This window comes from Aptenodytes patagonicus, chromosome 6 (genome assembly GCF_965638725.1).
Source record: "Aptenodytes patagonicus chromosome 6, bAptPat1.pri.cur, whole genome shotgun sequence".
Taxonomy (NCBI): domain Eukaryota; kingdom Metazoa; phylum Chordata; class Aves; order Sphenisciformes; family Spheniscidae; genus Aptenodytes; species Aptenodytes patagonicus.
Window position 1 is genome coordinate 60,765,845 of NC_134954.1, and position 20,586 is coordinate 60,786,430.

Here is a 20,586-nt window from a genome sequence, read left to right on the forward strand (position 1 = left end):
GAAACGACCCTTGAGATCACAGGATGAATCCCAAGGTCCAGTATAACAGACACAAATAAAAGCTTTACTTACGGCTTTCTTTTTGACAGCAGTAGTGGACCAGAATTTTCAGTTGTATCCTAAAGTCAAAGGAAAATGAAAAAGCTCCTCTCTAGATATGTGACTATGTCCTCTAGCAAAATGAGGATACAGTGGCTTTCAGAGAACTAAGCTTGATGAAATTGAGATTTTTTTTTTTCTTGTTTTTTATTCCCTAAAGCTGGAGTTCATGCTGTTTCTTACAGGACAGGCACCAAAGTATTCCCTTTGCTACTTATCAGAGTAAGTAGCAAAGTATATTTTTTGTCTGCATTACATTAATGTTTAGTAGCTAAGTGGCAACAAAACCTGTGCTATAAAAGTTAATAAAAACACTACAACAAATAGTATGTATGGAAATTACATCCAGCAAAATATTGCAAGAAAGACTAAATAATAGAAGCAGCAAAGCTACACTGAAGGGCATAAAAAAAAAAAAAATAGAAATGAAAGGTGAAAGAAAGAGGAAGGGGTTCTATAGAAGAAGCTCTGCCAAACAGTCTCTATAAGCGGGGAAGATGACTCATTGGTCTAAATAAACACTGAAATGTACTGACCTCCATGTGAAGCAAACACATTCATTGGCATAACCTCCACTGTGCCCCCCAATACCATTTATTTTAACACTTGCAATTTTTCTAGCTTTCATTTTCGTGTACAGTTTAGCTTTTTACTGAATGAGCAGCCCCAGGAGTATGGTGCCTTACCTCACAATACTCTGCTCATCCCTCTTAAAAAAAAAAAAATTAAAAAAAAATCAATATATTAGAAATATAGTTTTAACAGATTTGTTACCTTCCCATTCCACCTGCTATCTCACTCATATGCAAGTTGAGGGGATTTTCTGTTAGCTCAGGTGTTTTGCTCAGTGTCACTGACTATCTCGCACCTCAGTATGCCACAGAGGCCCAAGATGAGTGGCTGCAGCAGATTTTTAAAGGAAAGGTCATGTGTACAACACTGAATTAGGCCCGAAATGCACACTGATTAAGCAGCCTTTGCTCCTCTCTTGCTCCTGAATGTCAGTCCTGCTAATTAGTACACTTAAGCAACTAAGCTCCCACCCCTAACATGCTGTTTTCTGCCTCTTTCTGGGAAGTGCAAGGGAATGAGTAGTCACATGAGTGGCAGCTCATATTTGAGATAAAAACAAACAAGCAAACAAATGTTTTTGTTCCCTTATACATACTTTTAAAATGCTCTGATCTACCACCCAGAAGGGAGGTGCCTCTGGAACCCAGCAGAGGAAAAGGCCAAATGACAGTTCAGGATTGTCTGAGTGTAAAAGCAACTTGCACAAAGTAAGTTTGAAGTTTTGCAGTGAGCTAAGGAAACCAAGACGTGAAGGACACGGTTGCAGCTCCCACAGTGAGGAGACTGACAGAGGAAACCATTTATGCCACTTAGTAAAACGTAGATGCATTTGCTCAGACAAGTGACTGAGTGGGTTTAACGAGCAGGATGTCATTTTGATTTGAATACATAATTAAAGGGGATCAAGAAAAGGCTCAGGTTTAGAAGTGGCCTTGAATATCCGCAGCTTAATTAAGATTGATTTTGCCAATCACTGCTCAGAACATAAGTCTTCTGTTTGCACTTGGTTTCCAGTAAGACAGGTCAGCTGCCTAGACATCAGCATAGCTTCTACAGGCATTACCCATGTAGAAAATATGGGGGGTTCAAACCTGGCCTACGATGGTTATATACTAAGTCCTATGGGTTGCTATCTTTTAGCTTTAGATTACTCATGACAAGTGCAATCAATAAGGCTTGTTAGCCTGAGGCTCAGAAGGGCTGTAGCTATTTTTTTCGTCTTAGCCTGTATGCATAATATTATAGGGCGGTGAGGAGGCACAGATGAAGCGGTTTGTTATTTATGACAATATCAATCAATGCACTTTATTACTAAATGAATTAAGTATCACTGCAATAACTGGCTTTTCTGCTGCAACTTTGGTTTTTAAAAATTGCACAGAAGAGTAATATTGATCTGCCTAAGTCTACTGCCATTTTATTACAATTCTTTCACAATAGAACAGAGTGCCTTCTACCACTGCCCCAAAATTTATGTAACCATAAAACCAGATTCATCTAAAGACTCACAAAGGGACTTGAGCAGATTTAAGCCTTTGAAGTTCAAAACTGTGATTCTAAACATCTCAGCAAAGTATCTGGTTGACCCAGGAGATTCCTAAACTCTTTGACCATTTGACATGAAGGTTCCCCAATTTCCTACAGCTCTGTTTCTCTGGATGCCCACACCTACAAGTCTATGCAGTCAGATATTTTGCTGCTGCCTAACGTTGGACCTACTGGAGGTGGACCTACTAAACATTCAGTGTTCTGCAATGCTAGCAGTGCCCTTGGTGTTGTTACAAACAGAAGTGGCCAGAAGAAAAGAATGTGACATAACAAGAAACAGGTACCTTGGGAATGAAACACCTGTGCTCATTTGGAAGTGAAGGACCTGGGTTCAGCTCTGCATCTCATCTGAAGGAAGCCTCGCTATGGAGCCATCATTTCTCCTATTGTTTGCCACTGCTAAAAAAGCCATTTTATTCTGGCTCACTGGGCCAGAAGATCAGAAAACAGCAGGGAACACGAATGCAGCTCTGGGCCAAAGCCACTCACCTTATCATGGGAAAACTTGAGGAGATAAGGCATTTGGTGTTGATCAGGTGTGCTTTCATCCCTGAAGGAGGTCCAAGGCATACTAAGACCTAGAAGAATGGCCCAAGGTAGCGGGAAGTATATGACTGCACAGAGGTGAAAAATCTGTGTGATTTGAGCAGTACGAATGCTGGGATTTCAGCCTTTAGCCAGCTATAAAGAACGTGGGAAAACTTCAGCCTATTTGCCAAATCTGAATTACAGTGAACCCATTTGTATAACCATGTGCTTGAAAGCTAGCAGGTGTAATTGGGCCAGGAAGGTAGTGATTAACATATGATAAAGAAACATGTCTAATCAGGGGATTTAAGACAAATTGATAAACGACAGGCCACAGCTCACTGTCTAGGGCTTCTAGACATCTAGGACTGACTGCACTGCTACTTCATCTGCGGCATTGTGAAGTTTTGTTAATCACTGTGCCTGCTGCTGCCCAAAGAAACCCTCTGGGACCATTTGATGCTGCATTGTTTTGTGCCTGAATGTATAAGGGTCCCTAGAAGGCAGCAAGAGGGTTCTAGCTGCTTTGTAATGTTACAGAAAACAGCAGCAAAATTGGTGTACAACTTAATGTGCAATTGTGTGGTAATATCCAAGAATTTGGCTATATACCTGTACATCCACCGGTTACCATTTAGCATGCCTCTTTCTTTTCACACCTCAAAGCCAATGGCGTTTTCAGTTTTGGTAGTGTCTTTTTGGAAAGGGTGGAGGGGTTGGGACAAATATTTGCTGGCAGCTACAAAGCTATCAAAAATGCGGTCTAGGATAAAATGGCTTTATAATTAACAAGGGCTTTGAAGGCCATGAAATCAGCAAGAATTTCCTTGAATGACAATATTGGGACGGGGACCACCAGGGAAGGGCTTTGGTGGGCATGGAACCAAACATGAAATATGGAGCCCCCAAATTCAGGCTAATTTGATCACTGAACATCCAGCTTTTATGCAGATAAAATGCAGAAAAAGGGTGCTCTGAAGTGTGAATAGGCTTATTTTTAGATACCCACTGAAAGCATGTCCAAAGAGGAAATGTAGGTGTCTTCTGTGTGAGGGTTTGTTTTGTTGGTTTTTGTTTGTTGCTTTTTTTAAACCTGGAGAAATAACAACCATTGCAATTGATAATAAGGATTTTGTTAGTGTAGAACCAACTTTGATTTGGTATATGCAGCTAGAGGAAATTTGATTCCTTCCACTTCCCTTTTACAACCAACTGTATGAAATAAGAGTCTGGACTAAGTCCAAGGGACTAAACCAATTATGATAAATAGCTAAATTTGTGAATACGTAGAATCAACTGACCCTCGCGTAATTACTTATACTCCTGAGGCTATGGTAAAAACGTGGCAGCAGAATCATCGTTATTTTCATCACAGTAATTATAAATCATTATCTTTGCATTCTTGCAGATATGGCTGGATGAATGCCACCTGAAACTCTACCTTCCCTCTGTGTCTCAGATTTGCTTCTCCACTGTCCTATGAATTTAATTTTTTTTTTTTTACACACGCACACACACACCCCTGCTCTGCATGTTTGCCAATAACTCTTCAAACCTGCCTTAAATATCTGTGAATCTTTAATTTCATAAGATTATTCCTTGCAGATCACCATTGCTGTTAACCTTTATAATGATGAATGCATTACCACATGCACATATTTCTCAGGCTGAAATAGCACACATATTTTACAAGGCTATAACCAAATAATGTCCATGGATTATAAACATAGGTACCATTATAAGCCTTCAAATACTAAGGCTAAGCACTAAAAGCTGACCTCCAGCTTAGTAGAGGGAAAAGAAGAAACAAAGTTAGGTGAAGGATAGTGAGAAGTCAAGGCCTTATTTCATGGCAATGTGCTGCTGCAGCTTGTTTTAAAAATCAGACTGCAGATATGCATTTGCTTCTAATGACTCTGGCCAGCCACAAAATGTAGGTAAGAAGAAAGCCCCTCAAGATGAACAAATAGGCAGAGAAACACTTTTCCAGGAAAAAAAAGGAAAACAAACTTCACAGCAAATGAGAAAACTAAGTAAGTAACTTTCAAATTCAGCAAGTATATAATTGTACAGCCCCTGCTCTACAATATGTTATGTTCAGTACCTAATTACAGGTGTGGAATGAAATCCTGGCACCACTGGAAATTTTATTATAGAGTTATTTGGAATCAACATTTCAGATTTCCTCATTTCTAAATTGTTATGCTTCATGGCTCATTCTACAAATGTAAATGCATGTTAAGTGCCCATATGTTTGCCAGATCACGGGCTAAAATCCTCATTCAGATGAGTAGTTACTTGTACCTGAATAACCTCACAGATTTCAGAAAGCATTGTTCAATGTCAGTTACTACTTGCTTTAAGTGGAGGTAACAAAAAGTGGTCCTGCTAAAAAGGAGATATTGAGAACTTCCAAAACCCCATTAACTGTCTTTAGATCCTTTTCCACTTGATAACTTCCACAAAGAAATTAAACATCCCTCTGAACTCTATAGGAAAGTAAAGGCTATCTAGTTTTTAACCTTTGTTATGCTCTTCACTATAATATATATCAAGTTGGAGAAGCAACCAAAACAAAAGCAGTCTAATGTCTAATGTGTCTAATGTGGCCCAGTCTAATGGGATAGATGAGTTGTTAAAGGAAAAAGTAAAATGAGAGAAAGAAGAAAAAAAAAGGTGGGGGAAACAGCCTGAGTAGGAGAAGTTGTGAAGATGCCTTTTGCATTTGTGCAGTACACAAAATTACCTCCTCCTACAAGGAAATTCAGCATCACACCCAGTAGCTACTAGACATGACCTCCATGGCCATTAGTTTTCAAAGAATCAGTTTCTCGAAGGGTGACTATCTTTCCCTTTCTTTGTGCATATTTTTATGAGTTCCACAGGTTCTGCAGATAGCAGGATGGGGGATCACAACCGAACGCTTTCTCCTTACTATAGTACCTAATCTTGAGATTTACTGCCAACAAGAAGTCACTACCTGTAAACGTGTCAATCATGAACTACGTGACTGCTATACAAATCACAACTACTTGAAATTTTCTAAATCATTCTACAGGGATAGCTTTTGCTTTGGCTGACTGAACTTTGTTATGGTCTGTTGGGTGTAATTTGTTAACACAGTGTGCTCCCTACAGAAGTCAGCTGCACACTTCAGCTGTCTGCACTGATGTAAAGGACGGAGCAACTCGGGAAAGGATCTAACTCTGCTTAGACATTACAAAACTGCTCTAAACACCAAAACCAAGAAAGATTTGATTTTCCTTCCAGAGAAAACAAAACCAAGAAAGGGCTACATATTTCAGTGCACTAGCTCCAAATCTTCTTCAGCATAAATCATTTATGGTTTTGTTTGTGGGCTTGTGATCTTGTAACAAGAAACAAGGTGAAATTAGAAAGTTTAAAGAGATTAGAGAGTGCTTATAAAGGACCACATATTGGATGCACATCAAAACCTGAATATATGCATCTGGGACACACATTAAAAGCAAGGAAAACTACCTATTGTAAAGACATGTAATGAACACAGTGACAGGTGCTTGAACATACAATGATTCCATTGCAAAATGACTTAGAAGCTATGAGGTGGAAATTTTTCCTAAATTTCTAAAGAATAGGTTTTTTTCCAGAGACAGCTTTATGGGAAAAATACTGAAGTGTGCCCTCTTCCTTGGAGAGAAAATCTTTTCCCTGAAGCACCAGCTGATGCAAGAAGGCAATATCTGAAAGATATCCTTCAAAGAGGATGAATCTTGGTATCTGCTCTCCTGACTAAATTCTATCTGTATTTATTTACTGAGTAATAGACCACAGAAGGCTTTTCGGGAGACATTTTTTTGATATTTTTTCTTTCCTTCTCCTATTTAATTTTTTAAACTGAAGTCCACACAAGAAAGCACCAAGAAGCATCTGCTGAGCATACGCAACTTGCAAGTATTACCATTAATGGATACTGCTAATGGAAAGATTTTGTTTGCCAGGCATACATATGTTATGACTGGCATACAAATGCACTTGGTCTGAAGGACTTGACAAGGAGAGCTGAGTAATTGTGGACCAGCTCTGTAGTGCAGCATGAGCATCTGTGCCCAGAGACTACCAGGAAAACAGAGGTTTGGGTCTCACACGGAGGATGTAGGAAACACTTTAGATGTTTAGAAAATCTCCCGATGACAATAAAGTGTAAAATAGAATTAGAAAACCTGAATCCAGAACTCAGACTGCAGTTTTATTTTGATACTACTATAAAACTCCTGCCTCACAATCTCAAGAATCTCAATTCTCCCCCAACATCACCCAAAGAAAAGATCTGAAAGCGTCAGCCAAAATCAGCTATCATCCCAGTGCCATCAGAAAGGACCTGCACCTCTTGGATTTGTGGGGATTTATTGAAGGAGGTTATACAGAATTGCTAGGCATTGCCAGAATTGCTTTAGTCTTCAAAACAGTTCCCAAGTGGAAGGTGTAAAGTTCTTTTGGATCAGCTTTCTTAAATTAGCTGGCACAAGTTTGCATGCTTTCTTGACATTCTATCAAGACAGACCCTCCTGAGGCAACCATGACACATATTTTAAACTGATAGGTCTAATTTCCAAATGGAAGCTATTGTAAATGAAATCATTATTTTTAAGAATTGAACCTAAACATGAAATACTCCAAGACAGCCAGTCTCTCCACACAGATTCTCCAAAGTCTACCAAACCTCATCTCAGGAAAGCAAGAATCTTCTCCAGAAAAGATTTGTCCATTCTTATCACTGATGTGGGAGTCTGCATATTTAAAATAAAAATAAGTGACTCACATTATGTTCCCTGAATACAACAGCTTGACCAGTTTTTATTTGAGCCAAATCTCATCTCTCCTCCAGGCTGTAAAGGTGTATATATGGAATCTTTTATCATGTTTCCAGGACTGCATTTCTACCCACAGCTCATGCATACTTATTCCCTGAAACATGAAAGTTCTTCACGTAACACTACTTCAAGGTTTACTCTCTATCTTGGTTTGCTCACACTTGATCTTTGATTACTAACTCCACAAACATAAGCTGAATCCTGCAGAACAAGTGTATGTGGCTCCCCAAAAGTGTCAGACACATATTAAAAAGTTTCACAGTTAAGTTAAATTTCAAAGTAATATGGACAGGCTTATTTATTCTGCAGATACCAATTTTTGTTCTTACTTTTTTTGTACCTCAAGGGATCTTCTAAGGATTTCTATCCTTCCCCATTCCCCTGACAAACAGCTTTGAGAATCAAAAGTACAATTGGTATAATGACCTTCAAGATTAATGATTACATAAGCATCTTTAAAATTCTCATGCAATAAAACTTGGAAGCCACTGAAAAAACATAAAATATACACCACACATTTGGAAAGGCAATGTATTAAAAGAGGTCCTCCATACTAAGAATAATACTTGTATTCATTTTTTTAAAATATCAGTAATCTCACTAATTATTCTTTCTTTCTTAATTAGGCAACATATCTAATAAAATATGTTAAATATTTATATTTTTTCTATATTAAGCATTAGAGAAACACTATTTCCAGACTTGGAATATTCCAGTACAGGCACTGGCAATAAACAAACAAACAAACAAACAAAAAAAAACCCACAACAAAAAACCTGATATAACTTCTTAATGAGAATGAAAACAAATAATTTGAAAGTTCTTTACACAAGGTAAAAAAATCCTCTTTTTTTCAGCCTCTGAGAAATAAATCCATATTGTGCTGAAATTACTGGGGGGTTGGGAGGGAGGGAAACCCACAAAGAGTGTATCTCCAACACTGTGAAGGTGATGTCACTACAGAATTTCTGGGTTAGCACAAAGGCAAGAAAATATTACTTATCAGACAATTCTAATTGGGTGGCTGTTTGTATTTTTTTTTTTTTTTTTTTTTTAATATATAACAAGGTCACCTCAGCTAAGTAGAAACATCAGTTTGTACTTTATACATCAGTTAGTAGAAAAAATGAAAAAGTAATTGGTCCCTGTGTTCATCCAAGGAAGAATTGTGGGGTAGACTTTTAGCTGGTACATTTCTTTATCCTTATGGTTCTGGGATCGCTGAGGATGAAGGACCCCAGCAACAGCAGTAGGGTCCCAATCAGACCGTAAAGGAGAAATGCAGCAGAATACCCACATAACTGAAGAGACTTACAGAACATGGGAACTTTGACAAATAGCCTAAGAAAGTTAAAGTATTAATACATCAGGGTCCTCCCTCTAAATCATCCAGGCCCTTGCACGATGCCTGATTTTCCATCTTCCCACCCCTGCATTGCCACTCTGCAAAGATCCAACTTTAATGTTGAAGAAAAGTTTCCGTGAACACAACCCTTTTTCAGAAAGTATCTCAGAAGTGGTTTGTAGGGGCCTCTTTGCAGCTGGTGGGTGTCCAGTAGTAGGAAACACCAACTTTAGTAACTTGAAGTGGGACACAAATCTGCTGACCAAGGAGACAGGAAGAGGATGAGCAGAAATATTAGATCCTTGGTTTCTGCTGATGCTGACTGAAGATATAATGAAAAAGGTCTTTATTTCTATCTTAGGTATTGAAGCTCTGATTATTATCTATAGCTTTCTACCTCCTTGTCTGTCTCTCTCCTCCTCTGTCTCCTCATCTCCATTTCAGGTATCACAGTAATTCTCTCCTTTCTCTTCTTCTTCTTCTAAGGTACTCACCAGTTTACTAGCATGTCTTATCACTAAACCTGGTGTCTATATGACATCACACTCCTTTGCTTAGCCAATACTCTATCAATGTTTAATATTTTAATAAAATCCCAGTCCTAGAGTGGTTCGCAGTGGTTTATAGCTTGCCTTTTCTTCTTATGTGCCATTTCCACTAGCCTTAAGCAACAGGTTTCGACTCTGTTCATGAGCTTCTTGCTACAGGAATAATACAAAATAGGTACAATCTTATAGCAGTTACTGAAGACCTGAACACTCCAAGTCAAACCAGCAGAGCTGATAACCTAGTTATTTATTTGGATTAGTCTAATCTAAGAGTGAATTAGTAGAAGCGACACACTTTTCAGCAGCAGGACAACTTGTCTTATTTTACAGTACACGATATTACAGTAAGAGTACTCTTGTTAGCCAGTTCCCCAAAAGAATTGGATGTTAAGACAACTAGAGCCATTCTCAGTTGTTCCAAAATGTGACAAACAACTGCAAAGAAATGCACTAAGACCTGGGCTCCGGAAGCATATCCAGTGCTGACTAGCAGTGCTAGCACTGCAGACACCCCAGAAGCTCCCATTACCTTCCCAGTAACGACCCTGCACAAACAACTCCCAAGGATATCGAGTGTTTCTCCTTGTGCATTTAGCCATTCATCTGGCTGCTACCAGGATGCTCAGCAGCACACAATACAAATGAGCTCTTTGCGTTAGAAGCATTCAATTTGAACAGGCTTTTTAAGATGATATAAACTCCAGATCTCGTTACCAACCCCAGAAACCACTCAATCCTGATTAATATGTCCCAGAAGGACTATGGAAATTAGCACAGGTTTCATTGGGAAATTGTAGAAGAAAAATATTTGCATATTGTATTATGTAAAGGCTCTTTCTTGGTTGAGTATCTATAGCTGTGGAAGCAATTTGAGGAGTCAGGTAACTTGTCTCTGCAGCACCGCAGTCAATCCAACTATTATTGTTCCAGAATGGTTTTCAGCTGTGGGTGGATCAGGTTTAGTGCTTATCCCTGGGAAGTTTTTATTTGGCTAATCTTTGTAAATTGTTTGCTGCGAACAAATTAATGATGCATTTTCCTTTAAGCAAAACAGCTTTACTGTTTGTTCTTTGCTCTGTGCTGCTTTCTCATTTTAGTCCATTTGCAAATGGTCATTTGCTCACCAGAGGTGAAACTACAAATGGATTAAAGCACTATTTGTTCCATATTTATTTATAATTTGTAAAGGCACCTATTTATAGCTTCACATACCATAGAACACGATTTGCAAACAAGAATAATGAAACTTGGTCTACTGATATAAAGGAGTTGCTGGCTAAAATCCCCCATCTGAGAGGAAATGTCCACTATTTTCCACATTAGTCATCTTAGAGTGCTGCCACTAACATTTACTCTCTTAATAGATGCCTGGAAGGGAAAACAATAGCTTTCTGGCTGTGGCAGACAAATCTGCCAGAGACAGTTGGAAGACACGTATGTTTTAGGGCCAGACTTCACCAACCAGAACCATGCCAACCACTCTTTCCACTCCAATCCGTTAGGGCTGACACTACAAATTCATACCCTATAGTCCCTATAGGTGGCATGAAGTAGTGGAGAGACAAGATCGTACAGAAGATCTGGGATGTAGGAATGAGAAATCAAGGAACATTTCACAGCCTTCCTATGCTACATGGTTACAGAACAGGTAAATTTCAGGCAATTTGCAAAGGAATAAGACTGGGAGGTCAATGGCAATGGCACACACTGCAAATAACCACGTTTCTTGCAGTTTCCTAGGTCAGGGTGAACTGCTGCCAAATACCAAGCACAGAGAATTACTGAAGACATTACTGATGGATATCATGTTAATATCAGCATTAAATTCTCTAGACTCCACCTTAATATCGCTTTATAGTTAACCAACTATAAAAGCACATTGTGAGGTCACAGAATTCATACAAAATTCAGTTAGCTTAAGGCTAACTTGAGTATCTCAACACTAAAGGGTAATTTGCCATCTAAGTATATCCATTTTATTCAGGCATAAATCCATACAGAGTGCACTTAACAAAAACAGATATACTGACACTTTGAATTATCCTCCCAACGGGAGAACTGCCCTGGCGATATCAAGAAAGACAGATTTCCTGAGAACATGCTCAAGAGGCCAGGTTTGCAGCCAGCTCAGTAAGCTAAACCAGAATTAGAAGCAAATGAGTAACGTCCAAACAGAATCTCAGAATCAGGCAGTCTTAAATCAGAAGAGTCCTAAAAACAACAAATGGGTAATAGTTGCCTCTTCAAAACCTGTAATAACATAGCTCTTACAGGAAAACCGATGAAAACCTCTGAAAAGCCTTGCTTCCCTGCAGCAAGGCTGAATTGGTTTCTTCATGCCTACTTGAAAGTAGCAATTGGCCTTTTTTTCTCCTTTGCTTCTTAGAGCAAAGGTGATGGAAAAGAAAATAATCCATAGATACTGTTTAACACCTATTTGCCTGGCAATAATTACTGTGCATAGAGGAGATTAAATATATCTGAATACTAGTACAGTGGGAAGCATTATAACAAGACAAACAGAAACTCATTCTCTAATCCAAGCAATCAATGTAGGACTTCTCATTGCTACAGGTAGAATCTTGCTCTGGCCTTGCTCGGAGGGCATTAGGACTAGGAGCTAAAAGATGCTTTAGAATAAATTAGCACAACTATAAATCTGACAAGAAGATTAATATTCTAACTATGTTCACGATAATTAACTCACCAAAACAGTTCCACAATCATTATCCAGCTAGAGTGGAAATGGGAAAGTTTACAGCACTCCTGTAGATTTATAAGCCAATTAAGAGTGACCCTCCTCTAGATTTTATTAGAAAAGCCTCTGGTTCAGCAAAAGCTCACACATGCAAGCAGGAGTTTTCCTGAGGAAAGGGGATGCAAGGGATCTTTATCACCTCTATTAAACACTTTTCCTGCTCCCCTGAGAATTACATATTCCTAATGCATCCTCAGTCTCCTGTCAACTCTCCACCCTCACACCTGCACGAAGTGGGACTGACGCTGGTGCACTTCTCCATGGGGGAAGCTCTGCTCTGTACCTTGCATGACCCAGGTGTCATGGTCCAACACCAGAGATACGTTTCCTGTCTTGTGATACAGCTTTGGGCTAGGGCTCACAGTCCCCTTCCACCCGAAGCCATCTTCTCCCTTCCATGTACAGTTGACAGCAGCTGGGTAAGAAGCTTCACCAACTAACAGTGAACTCCAAACTTCTGCTTAATATGTGCAAGTATGTACATGTGTTTGCACAGAGTATGAAGTATCTCCTTGCTATCTCTGCCATTTTTCCCCTTCATTGCCTTTTTGTACAAATTCATTGTTCTAATATAAGAGCCTTCTCTGCCACTGTCAGAGGAGTCTCCCTTTATCTCCAATTCCACAACTTGCCCTTCTCCTTTCAAAACCTTGTCTAAGGAACATCTCTTTTCTCCTTTTGTTGCATACATCTATGCCTGCTCCATCCCTTTCCTTTGTGTCTTCCTGCATAATTGTGTTTTTCAGCTTTGTAAAGTATTTTTCAATATAGATAGCATAAAAATTGCTATCTAAAATGAAATAGCATTGTATCACAGCCCACACTTTTGTCCCAGTAATATACACAATTTGGACTGACTCAAGCTGTGGTGTGTATGCAGGTAAAGTAAATTCTGAATTATTCAACACTTAAAAACACTGAAAAATCATTTACTTGTTACAAGCAATAAGATTTATGTATTATGTCTCCCAATCAATAGCTTGCGTGTCCACACACAGCTGATTTATCCATATTGAAAATATAATTATAAGTCTAGTTTGCTCTGAACCACAGAGTCCTTTTGTAACAAGATTATTTAAATACAAATGGGGTTGGAAAATTGGTTTTAAATGGCTAATCTGTCTTGTCTTCAACTCCAGCTGCAGAATTTACTAACATCATAAACACAGGCTGAGTGAAAATGTAAGAGGTTTTCTGATTCTCCTTGCGATCTGTCTGTGCAGTGCTCATTAACGGGGAAGTTGATGGGAGCTGTATGCATGCCATGAGAGGAGGATAATAAGCCTTGTAATCTCTATAAAGAGAAAGGGATTTTTACTAGTGATATGTCATATGTACTGGTGTGCAAACGTCTGTCTTATCAGCAACCCAATGAAGAATTTATGTACCTATGTCTCAGATGCACTAAAGGACACATATGCCATATAGGTGGACAAAACCTGTACCCAGATGGCTGGAAACAACTCCTCAGGAGCACCACTTGCAATATGGAGCATCAGACACTTGTGAAGACATGATTAGGAAAAGTTTCATCCGGGCAGATTTACTCAGGGGTTGTGAAAGGAGCTATTGTCTTCCTGCTGTTTCCACCAAATGTGGCCAATGGCCCACAACGTGCAGTGGGGAAAGGCTGTGCCAGTACATCCTCCTCCAAGAGAGCCCTCCGGTACAGACAGCTGGAAATACCCTGTAACTTTGTCTCTGGGTCATGCAGATGGCTTGGAGAAATTGCATTCTAATCTGACTTGGGTTGAGTAGAGATTAAGGATTTCTGCCAGTTTTAGTTTAACAGACATAGTGGGGAAGAAATGTCAAGACCTGTTTTCCTTTGCTGGAATGCAAATAGATTAAAACAAAGTGAAACCTCAAATTTCTACTTGAAATCAAATGCTTGCCTTGAAACCCAGGTATTTCTTACACCCTTCTTTTCAGCAATCCAGTATTCTGTCAAATGGTTCTCCACATAGTTATATTGCCTTCAGAAAAGAAACAAACAAATTCACCAGACTATCTAGGTCCCTTATACTGATACATAATCTCCCCTTTCAACAGCTGCAAATGAATGATAAGTTGTCACCTATGAGCAATTGGTGTGACACATTCAATAACATCCATACAGCAAAGCACAAACTTCCAGTTAGTTTTACTAAAGTAGAAGCTGTATCAGTGAACCTGACAGGTCCAGTGCATATCAATATTTTATATTGATACAGCAGACATCATCTAATGATCTCTAGGCAATAATGATTTAGATTTCAGCCCCATCTGAGCTATGAGTCAGTGTTGACCACCTCTTAAGTTAGGAACAGCACAGCTTTCTGAAACAAAAAGCAACAAAGTAGGTAAACTTCTAGCCCTTTTAGCTATACGCAAAAATTTAAAAAGGAAGTCTTAAAAAGCTCAAAGCCCTGAGGGACATAGAGAGTACTAAATTCCTGTCCTAAGGACAGAGAAAAAAAACTTCAAAGGTAAAGCCTGCAGGGGGGATGTTTCCCACCTGACCACCTGAGATTTCTGAAGTGGCCATGTTCCAGGATAACCTAGATTTTAACCCTTTCACTCCCTGTGGATGAGAGGTAACCTGGTGTGACAGTGTGCTCCCCCGCCCAACCTGACCTTTATCTCCTGTATATAACTACCAGGGGTGGTCATTAATGGATGCCGATAGCAATAGCTGCGTCCATTCAAAGTGGGTTCGGGAGCCAGATAACAACACAATAACCAAGGGGTTTTGTGAGAAATACGCCCACCTAACCACAGTTATCAGTATGCAAATATGACTATGAGTCAATCAACTTACCCCTATAAATAGTGAGCAGCCCAAGAGCCCTTTAAGCTGTCCTGCAGGGCAGTGGGCTGCATGGTGGGATCTCCCCTTGAGTAGGGACGCCTCTCAAGGTTACTCCTCGAGGTTGAGAGATTCCTTGCCGCAACAGATCCTCGGTAAGTGACTAATAGCATGCTAAACTTTGAAATCTTAGCTAAGTGACATAAAGGATTAATTGCGCATGTATAATCCTTTAGACATAAACCATTGACCAAGTCTGGGACTAGGTTTGGATCCAGCTGCACCCAGACTCCTCTCTGAGAAGGACTCTAGAAAGCAAGAGGGTCCTTTCTGAACTTCATGGCTCAATGGGAGGGTCTCCCTGACAGTTTTGTCTGACCCTGTCCTCTATGCAGTAAATAATCAAGCGTACCTTGCCATCGAATCTTGTTAAACCACTGTCACATTTACCATGGAACTCTAACTCACTGTTTTCTATCAATAAAGTGTGTTGCTGCTTCTCTCTTACAAATGAAGTGCAGTCTCACTTTCTATCTGCGACACCTGGTAGCTTGCCACCTTGCCCTGACATAGGAGACTCCTGCCTTGAATCCTGCTCTGACAGACCACCCTGCCCACCCCAAAAAAAGAATGGGATACAGATTCCTAAGGTTGAAACTACCAATCTTGTGACAGATTGGTACAGTGTACACTGTCACAGATTGTGACAGTGGAGGCTACCCTGGGGTGCTGCTTTCCTACCCCTGTGAAATGGTCCACTCCACTGCCTTCCCTTAAGTCAAGGGTGATGTTTTTTCCCTAGAGGTGCGCAATGCAGAGCTTCCCTTACAGCTATTTAACAGCCAGATGTTTAGGACAAGCACCATGGTGTGCTTGTCCTCATTTCATCCAAGGGTCTGCCGTTTATAGAAAGATCTTCAACATACGGCTGGACAGCACACTTCTATTTTTCTTTTTAGTTAGAAAAAAGCCTAAGGAAAGGATTACTGCCAATAAAACAGAAACACTGCAAAATTTGAAATTATAATTCTATACACGCTTCTGAAAGCCTCTTTGGCTTTCCTCTTTGTGCTCTGAATGGCTCTCAAGATCTAATTTAATTCAGTGAAACAAATCCAAAAGTGTAGGGGAAAAAAAAGAACCAACTTTCTCTTTAGTTAGAATAAAAATTGTATGGAAGTAATTCTTGATCTACATTAATTCCATGGGTAGGCATACAAGCTGCTAGGTGTTAATGAGACTTGCCAGTTTAGGTGGACTGTAGAGTCTAATGAAATGTCAAATGAGGCCACTTTGGATTTTCACTGGATTTTCCAGCAGCAAAGTTTGGCGATGCATCCTAACAATCCCTTCAAGCCCTCTGCCTGGGGACGTGAAGCAAATTGTTCTTCTGGACTGGAATTATGTTACTGGCTCACATGGACAGTGTGACTTGTAGAAACTAATGTGAGGGGAAGAATATCCAAATACTTCCCACAGTGTTACCTTTTCCACATCCAAATTCTATTTCATTTTTTCTCAATTATATACAAAACTATCCTCTGTAGCCTATGATGGTTTCCATTAAAAAGCGTATAAAAATTACCCCTCCAGAAAGCACACTTCCAGATCTACTGAAGCTTTAGAACTTGTGTCAGGGTCTGCTCTGAATCACCTTCATGCCTGATCACTTAGTAAAACAAGAGAGTTCAGGTTCTTCATAAATCCTAATTCACTGTCAAATGCCTGCTAGGCTTGTTCTTATTCTTGTGCGCAATATTAGGTGCCAGCTCAGAAACTGACAGAATTGGATCCTTAGGGCATGAAGATTTGCTATGGTAAATTCTACATGTTGTCTTTTCAAGTTTCCCTTTAAGAAGAAAAAACTACAAAAGAAAATAAAAGGTCAAGGGTTTCCAAAAAGGAAAGGACTAAAAAGTTAGACATGTAATAAAAAACTAATTTGTCTTAATATAAAATTTTAACAAGGCACATAATATTTTCAGGGAAGGAAGCACTTAATGACAGCAAGTCTGTAAAAATATCTCAGTTCTGGATTTCTGAGTCCCAAGGGTGGAAGTCGAGAGCCAGATTAAATGATCACTATATTCAGTCCAGAATGAAATTCCACTGTTTTTAAACAGTAAAAAAAAAAAAAGGTACAAGTATTTGGAGCAAAGCCAGACTCAGCCTAATATAACTTTATAAGTGACAGGTGAAGCAGAGCCACACTTGACAACTTTGTGACCATCTTTGGGCCAAAGTTGCCTTTCTAAAGGAAGAAGGATTTCATTAACTTTTCCTAAATCAAACCATGATAAAACAAAGACAGTGGCAATGCAATGGATTTTAAAACTGCAGAAGTTAATCTCCCTGTACATGCAGCCCTACTGCCTGCAACATGCTCAGGAAAAAAGCAAGCAGCCCTTCTCCCCTCTTCCTGCTGCACCACAACTCTCCTCATTCACAATCATTATGTTCTAGAAGCAAAATCTGCTTTTGAGACACAGCATTTAACCAAGATGTTAACCAAAGAAAAATTTAAGGCAAAAAGTCTCCTTGATCACCCTTAAAACGTTCCCTTTTATTTTCATGAAGAATATGTTTCATTTACCACTACATACTGTCATGCTACCAAGGCTATTGATCCTCAGAAATAGAGAATATAGCACAAAGAGGATGCTACCATTCATTAACAGTTCACTAACAATTCACATTTTCCATATGAAAGGAAGACTTTTAAACTTCTCCATCCACACCTGAGGTGGCATTGCAGTCCTACCGCCAGCACCTGGCATGGCCACACATTGAACTTGTGACACAGCAAGCGTCAAGTCTGCATTAAAATTTTAGGAAAAGCCTTGAGCACTTTTAGTGTATCTGCTAAATCATCCCACAATTCATGCTGCAGCTCCAGCCTTCTCCAGCCAAGGAGCAGTTTACCACCCACCTCCCCCAGCATGAGCTCTGTTGTTCTGGCCAGCAAGCATGCATAAGACACAGAGTTAATTTCCGTATTTCCTGGAGAAAGTATGTAGGTGATTAGCCCCATTTACCCTGGTGTGCCTGAATCAAAGCCAACCAGGCACAGAAGCGTGCAGGTCATTTTGAGTGGAGCATCCTCATAGTCTGAAAAACAATGTAGTCCTGAGGGCCTAAACTTGTATTACACAGACAGTCGGTGACATAACCCATTTAGATCAAAACACCCTGTAGACTCACTCAGGTCTGCTCTCTCACCGCTACAGCACTCCTCTGACCTGAAACCGAAGCTGTTTCTCCAAATGCTAAAATGAGCCTGAACCAGAAAGATCTGGGGCCAAAGGCATCCACAGTTCAGACCTACCCAGATAGTGTCGTCTTGTCTGTACTGTTTCCAGTTGCGGCCGGTGTCGCTGAACATCAGAGTATAGCTGGTTACCCAGTCTGAGCTCCCGTACCTGCCCTGGGTAGCAACCGCGACAATCTCCACTCTGTCTCCCAGATCAACCTGGAGCCACTGCTGCTCGTTTGAGTCCAGCGGGGACCAGCCACCAGCTCCTGAAAGAGATTGGGTAAAGATAATTTAGATGACAATGACAGCACAAGAATTATACTTGAGAACAAACTATGTTGTTATTTCAGGTCATCACAGAGGAGTCTACTTCCTGAACATACAGTTGTTTTTTCATATTTTTGTATTAGAAAATATGCTACATGGAGTGTGCTTCCTTAAGGTTTTCTTAATTAACCTAAAGTTAAAAAGGATTTTTGAATTTCTAAGAAATTTTAAGGAAATCTATTCTTTATCAGCAGGACAAATGTCAATGAGGTTGGCAGATCCTCAGTCAAAAAAAAGAAAAAAAATTTATATCTATTCCCTCCTCGTGTGCTTGTGCAAATCTGGGAATGCTGATTTCTAACTTCTAATTTGCTTTGACATTTTCTTTTTTGTTACGTTTTGAAAGACATGCAAACATGTTAGTTATCTTGATTTGCACCCTATTAGGTATTTGAAAGAACGGTTTAATTACAGATTATAAATGCACTTCAGATAATACGTTGTAAAGCTAGAGATCATTTGATTGAGCAACTAAAAGGACTGCCTTCACACTGGAACGCAGCCTCTTCCTTACACAAGATGCTTGTTAAGTGAACATGTATTTTTTCTTAAACAAAAGAACAAACAAGACCTTCATAAGGACAAACACAAGTTGCAAATTATCATCTTCCATGATCCACTTCTCCATTCAGGAATGGAGACTTCAGAAGTCACGATTACATGGAAGCTGATAGCTTGTAATTCATGTTTGTCCTTTAAAAGAAAATATATGTACTACCCCTTGAATTCTTTTCGAGGTTAAACAAGCTCATGGTTAACGCCAAGCCAATGAAACACAGAACTGCAGCCACTGCTCGAATTTCACCACTTCACTCATTACAAAAAATGTGAGCTTATGGTTAAAAAGGCAAATCCTTCCAGACTGGAATATATTATTTTATGTTTTCTTGCTGTCTTTTACACCCTTAAATTATAGGTTATGTTTATTTTTTTTAACTTGTTTCTACTTGCACACATTTATTCTCTGTATACACCCAGCATTCACTTCAGCCTTACAAATACGTGAACAATGCAGCTATGAAGAAAGCAGAAGCCATTAACAAAGTATCCAAAGCAGCAAATTTTCAGGCTGTTAGTGCTCCTGCAACCCATCATCTTGTATGTTTTGCCATTATTAGTGAAGTTTACAAAAACACTTCTGTGTGATTACAGTGAACACAATCACATTGGGAAGGAAAGGGGGAAATACAGAGTTCAGAGTAAAGCATTAAGAATTCTTCATTTAAACTACAAGAATGATTCCAAATATGCATTTCCAAAGAAAAAGCATCACTAAACTTTGGTTATAAGTAGCTGGGTTTACCTTAATATTTTAATCTTAGTAACTGATCTGTCTCAAAGCTGCTCCATGAATAGTTTATCGAAGTGAACTGAGTTGAAAGATCAATAGATGTGGCTTATATCAAAGAAGTCAATTTCAGTAACTTTGCCCTTTAAAAAAATTCTTGATTTTCCTGGACCACATTGGATTTGCCAACTCACATTTGAAATTCCTTTGTCTGAGAATAGGTGTTACAATTTTCATTATTTACAGTTCATTAAGCTAGGATTTAGTCCCAATTCCTGAAACAGCAGTGTGTTTATTCCATAGCTAGAATTGGGTATCGTCCCCACTTCCCTGGATGACTCAATCTTCACTTCTCTACCAGAACTCTCCAGGGAAAATAGTTTGTAACCAAAATAATGCATGCTGCTTGCTAGTGCCATGCTTCAGTTTTACCTTTTTCAATCACAACAGAAGTCTTCATCGTCATTGTGATTATTTTACCTGCCTTAAATAGAATACTCTCCCCTACGAGCATGCCATGAAAGACCTAACAAGAATATTAGGAATTTCATCACTCAATTCTTCTCTGACTACTTCATATCTCTCTTTTAATGCCATACAGATATATATCTTAGATAAGACTATAGTACTTTCTGCTAAAAATCCTAATGACGTTTCTTCCCCCCCCCCTTTTTTTTT

At 39.3% G+C, this 20,586-nt stretch overlaps 1 protein-coding gene across 1 annotated transcript in view; it reads right to left on the reverse strand.

Moving 5' to 3' along the window:
- The window catches only part of CNTNAP5 (contactin associated protein family member 5), a 310,358-nt gene that overhangs the window by 214,699 nt on the left and 75,073 nt on the right, over nucleotides 1–20,586 (reverse strand). Inside the window, exon 3 of the mRNA XM_076342919.1 lies at nucleotides 18,366–18,559. Within this exon, the coding sequence (XP_076199034.1) occupies nucleotides 18,366–18,559 (194 nt within the window). The remainder of the gene's footprint in view (nucleotides 1–18,365; nucleotides 18,560–20,586) is intronic.